Source organism: Plectropomus leopardus, unplaced genomic scaffold (genome assembly GCF_008729295.1).
Source record: "Plectropomus leopardus isolate mb unplaced genomic scaffold, YSFRI_Pleo_2.0 unplaced_scaffold64, whole genome shotgun sequence".
NCBI classification, from domain to species: Eukaryota; Metazoa; Chordata; class Actinopteri; order Perciformes; family Serranidae; genus Plectropomus; species Plectropomus leopardus.
The window spans coordinates 1-5243 of record NW_024670398.1 but is presented as its reverse complement, the minus strand read 5'-3'; the positions used below and the strand labels follow the sequence as shown (position 1 = coordinate 5243).

At 45.9% G+C, this 5243-nt stretch overlaps 1 protein-coding gene across 1 annotated transcript; it reads right to left on the bottom strand.

Annotated features, from left to right (window-relative positions):
* Positions 1-6: 6 nt before the first annotated feature.
* On the bottom strand, positions 7-4974 carry psmd3 (proteasome 26S subunit, non-ATPase 3). The gene is made up of 5 exons (XM_042482795.1): positions 4658-4974; positions 3147-3337; positions 2447-2587; positions 474-610; positions 7-260 (listed from the first exon to the last, which is right to left on the bottom strand). The coding sequence occupies exons 1-5, from the start codon at positions 4827-4829 to the stop codon at positions 14-16; spliced, it is 888 nt and encodes a 295-aa protein (XP_042338729.1). The 5' UTR covers positions 4830-4974; the 3' UTR covers positions 7-13.
* Between the last annotated feature and the right edge of the window lie 269 nt (positions 4975-5243).

Sequence of the window (5243 nt, the reverse complement as noted above, 5' to 3'; positions counted from 1 at the left end):
ACAGGTAGCGGTCTCACCTGTTCAGTACAGGTAGCGGTCTCACCTGTGTGGTACAGGTAGAGGTCTCACCTGTGTAGTACAGGTAGCGGGCCCACTCGTTGTTGTTGGCGAGCTCGGGGAACACGGACTTGGACACGAGCTTCTCGGCCTGGTCGTACAGGTTGAAGTGCAGGTAGTTCCTCAGCAGCAGGTTCAGGAGAACGGCCTGACCGTCGGCGTCGTGACGCAGCGTCGCCGTACGCAGACGAGTGTGGAGGAAACTGAAGGGTTAAACAGACACAGTTTGTTTACATCAGAGAAAGAAAACAATCAACAACAACAATAACAACAAAACGTTCAGACTGATGAAAGAAACACAAAGAAAAGAGCAAGAACTGAAACTTTCAGGTATTTTATTTGAATAATAACACCCGCGGTTAACGTGTGTGTGTGTGTGTGTGTGTGTGTGTGTGTGTGTGTGTGTGTGTGTGTACCTGCGCATGGAGTCGAACTGGTTGAGGAACTCGTACACTCTGGCGTGGTAATAGTAACACTTGGCAGCGACCAGATCGAGCGCTCGGCGGTTCTTGGAACCGATCTTCTGCAGCAGGTCGTCGGACACTTTCTGAGCCTGAAACACACGACACGCCGTCATCATCATCGCCATCTTCATCACCATCATCACCATCATCGCCATCATCACCACCATCATCACCACCATCATCACCACCATCATCACCATCATCACCATCATCGCCATCATCGCCATCATCACCACCATCACCACCATCATCACCATCACCACCATCACCACCACCATCATCACCATCATCACCATCATCACCACCATCATCACCACCATCATCACCATCATCACCACCATCATCACCATCATCGCCATCATCGCCATCATCACCACCATCACCACCATCATCACCATCATCACCATCACCACCATCATCACCATCATCACCACCATCATCACCATCACCACCATCATCACCATCACCACCATCACCACCACCATCATCACCATCATCACCATCATCACCACCATCATCACCACCATCATCACCATCATCACCATCATCACCACCACCATCATCACCATCATCACCACCATCACCACCACCATCATCACCATCATCACCATCATCACCACCACCATCATCACCATCATCACCATCATCACCACCATCATCACCATCATCACCATCATCACCACCACCATCATCACCATCACCACCACCATCATCACCATCATCACCATCATCACCACCATCATCACCATCATCACCATCATCATCATCATCATCACCATCATCACCATCATCACCACCATCATCATCATCACCATCACCATCACCACCATCATCACCATCATCACCACCATCATCACCATCATCACCATCACCATCACCACCATCATCACCATCATCACCATCATCACCACCATCATCATCATCATCATCACCATCACCATCACCACCATCATCACCATCATCACCATCATCATCATCCCCACCCAAAACAAACTGAGCGACCTCCTTCACGGGTCAGATATTCCTGATGTGTTGAGTTAAGTGCAATTTTTCCCCTAATTATATTAAAAATATAAACTTTATGCATCTGTACCAAAACCAGCTGAATCAAACATAAAAAATATACTGACATTGTTTTAGGGTTCATGTACATTTTCAAAATAATTCCAAATAAGTTTTTTCTTGATATGCCTCCCTGATCTGGCATATTTTCTTTTTGAGCCAGTTTTATTTTCTTTTAAAAAATGGTAATTTTTAAAGTAAAGATTTTAGCTTTTTTCCCCCATTTAATATTTTGAATGATTTTTTAACAAAAAAAGTAGTTTTTTTTTCTTTTTCATTTAATTACGTTTCTGTGAAATTTAAAGGAGAAAATTGCGATTTTTTCTGTAAACATTTTTCGCTCTTTTTCTTTTTTTTGTTGAGAATTTCTGTTTTTTTCTTTGATTTTAAAGAAAACATGCTCTCCAAACCTGCACGCCCATGTAGAAGGCATCATTTTAATTTTTTGTTTTACAGTTACCAAAATGACACAATTTATCAGCCAGAAACTGTAAAAACAGAAATTACTGTTGGATTTGCAAATTTCTAACAGTCCTTGAACACATCATAAGTTATTATCTGAGTTTGTGAAACAAAATTTCAAAACTTTTCCAGGTTTTTCACGACCGTCTGAAACCTCTCCTCTCAAAACACTCCTTTAAACAGACAGACGGAGGGACAGAGGGACAGACGGAGGGACAGACAGAGAAAGAGAGGGACAGACAGGGAAACAGAGGGACAGACAGAGAGACAGGCGGACAGACTGAGGAACAGGTGGACAGACAGAAACAGAGAGGGACCGACAGAGGGACGGGTGGACAGACAGAGGGACAGGTGGACAGACAGAGGGACAGGTGGACAGACAGAGGGACAGGTGGACAGACCTCGGTGTATCTCTTGTTGTTGGTCAGGTGAACCACCAGCAGCAGCTGCAGGTAAGCCTCCACCTCCGGCAGCAGAGGAGCCGACGCCGATTTCCCGGTCCTCGGACGAAACTGGACGTCTCCCTCCGCCATCTCCATCGGCTGATGGACAGACAGAGAGAGAGGGACAGCAGGAATTAATACTGATCGCATTTCCTGTGTTCAGCTGTTTGTGCAGCGTCTCTGCGAGGACATCACAGAGACGCGGACAAACACTAATGTCCTCAGAGAGGGACTCTGCAGCGGCTGGATGTCTGTGTCTCTGAGCGTGTCTCCGTCCCGCAGAGTGGACCTTTAGTTGTTTCGAAGGAGAATAATTTGGTGTGTAAACTCTTAAGACATGAAGACAAAAACCTGCCGCAGCGTCTCTCTGTGGGACGTTTCTGTCTCTGTGGGACGTTTCTGTCCCTGCTGTTTCAGTCGTTTTGTCTCAGTTCTATGAAATCAAAATGTGGTTCAGATAATCGTCAAAGAGACAAAAACTAGAATCTGAATCTTCACTTTGATTTTTTAGCGGCTGAATTATTGATAAAGTCTCTGCTGACTGACGCTCTGTGGACAAACTGAGGACGCCGTCTGGACAGTCACTCCTAAACGGGACAGAGACCGGCAGGCTGACGATGACCGACGAGCCGGCGGCTCCTCCTCAGCTCCTCCTCACCTCCTCCAGGAAGCTCAGCAGGAAGTCTCTGGTGGCGGCATTGTTGGTGAAGAAACCGTGGACGGCTTTGTGCAGCACGTTGGTGTTGAGGCGACGGCTGGTGGACGGCAACGCCCGCAGAGCGCGCAGCACGAACCGAGGCTCCTTCCCCGACACCGCCTTCTCTATCTGCTTCACGTGCTCCTTAATGTCTGAGGAGGAGGAGAGGAGCAGAGAGGAGGAGAGAGGAGCAGAGGAGAGGAGAGGAGAGGGGAGGAGCAGAGAGGAGGAGAGAGGAGCAGAGGAGAGGAGAGGGGAGGAGAGGAGCAGAGAGGAGGAGAGAGGTGGAGAGGAGCAGAGAGGAGGAGAGAGGAGCAGAGAAGAGGAGAGAGGAGGGCCAGAGAGGAGAAGAGAGGAGGAGCAGAGAGGAGGGCAGAGGAGTGGTATGAGTGTGTGTGATATTAAAGCAGCATGAAGAGGTTAACTTTTTAAGACATCAGTTTTCTTCTTGAGCCTTTTAGCAGCACTGACTTAATTTAAACGTGAATAAACAAGTTAATTTCTTTCAAAAACATTAAAAAAAGAGGCATGGGCAACTTGGCAATAAGTTTCCAATAAACTGAAAGAAATTAGCAAAAGGTGACAAAAAGATGACCTGAAAATGTGCGTTATTACAGAGAGAATTATTAGAAAATAATTTTAAAAAATTAAATAAATAAACAAGGGAAATGTCCAAATAACTCCAATTATTATTACTATATTTAAAACGATGTGACTTTTATATTTTAATTTTAACTTTGTTAAATCATTTTCTTATTTGTTTTTATTTTCTTATTTTAGGGTTACGGGCAGATAACAGATGAATTTCTTGTCATTGAGACTTTATACCAGACAGAAAAACAAAGCAACGAAATGCGTCTGTTTCAAAACGCTAAAAAGAGTTTAACAAAAACCATTATTCATCTGTGTGTTTACATATTTAAAAAGCTGCTAAAACAGAAATAAATACAGATTAATGACAGATTTGTCTCTGCAGAGATATAAAGCGCAGCTCTGAGGGCGATTTTCTGTTTTTTTGCTCTTTTTCTGCTCATTTTTGTCTCTGGTCCCGTTAAGTGGCTCCGTGTTTTGTTTGTTTGTTTGTTTGTTTGTTTGTTTGTTGACAGACATCAGTCGGTGTGTGTTCGGCCTTTAAAGGGTTAACGTAGCTCACATTTCTGCTCCGTCATTGACAAAAACTCGGCGGGTTATTTCTGTAAAATCATCTTTATAGAAACGCTGAGAGCCGTTTTCCCGCCGGCGCTTACACTCGTTATTTTGCATTGAATTGTTTGTGTTTGTTGTTGTTTATTGAAAGTTTTAATAAAAACGTTTAAACAACAACAACAACAGTTAGCTCGGTGGTTAGCCGCTGAGCTAACAGGCTAACGGCCGCTGACTCATCCCCGGCGGACCGGACCGGGGACCGGCTGCTGTCCCGGCGGCTCCCGCGGCGGTGCGCGGTGTGTTTTCCGCGGTGTCGGTGCGGTTACCGTCCAGGGTGAGGCTGTCCAGCTCTCGGGCGGGTTTGGCCGCGTTAGCCGCCTCCTCCTCCGGCATCTCCACGTCCTGCGGCTCCGGGCCCGACGGCTCCTTCGGCTTCTCCGCCTTCGAGTCCCGGTCCCGGCCTCTGTCCCCCCGCCGCTTGGCCGCGGTCTCCTTCATGGTCTCAGAGACGGACAGAGAGAAAAATACTGATAAAAATGTTTTAATTTAAAGTTTTTTGTTTGGTTTTAGAGAGTTAAATCAGCGCGAGGCGGAATGACTAGACACTCTGCAGCTGCCGCAAAGCACTGTGGGACAGCGCAGACACGACCACTCGATCCCAGCGCAGCAGGAGCGATTAATCAATCACAGAGCGATCGATCGCTTCAGTCCTGGAAACATCACGTGCTCTCTGCCTGCAGGCCTCAAAGCATCCAAAACAAGAATAACAAACTGCATTACATATCCTGTAAGCCCCAAAACAAAAGAGGATCATTTCAAAACTATGAACAACAGCAGTAGTATTTTATTCAGTAATCAAACATTAAACAATAAACACAAACAGTATCGTCAGTGTAAACAAAAACAACAGTT

Excerpts from the sequence above, each read along its gene's own strand:
- psmd3 (XM_042482795.1), bottom strand. The coding sequence starts at position 4,829 with ATGAAGGAGACCGCGGCCAAGCGGCGGGGGGACAGAGGCCGGGACCGG. Across the intron at positions 3,338-4,657 it reads GGACAGCCTCACCCTGGACG|ACATTAAGGAGCACGTGAAG; the intron begins GTAACCGCACCG and ends CCTCCTCCTCAG. Across the intron at positions 611-2,446 it reads ACAACAAGAGATACACCGAG|GCTCAGAAAGTGTCCGACGA; the intron begins GTCTGTCCACCT and ends CGTGTGTTTCAG.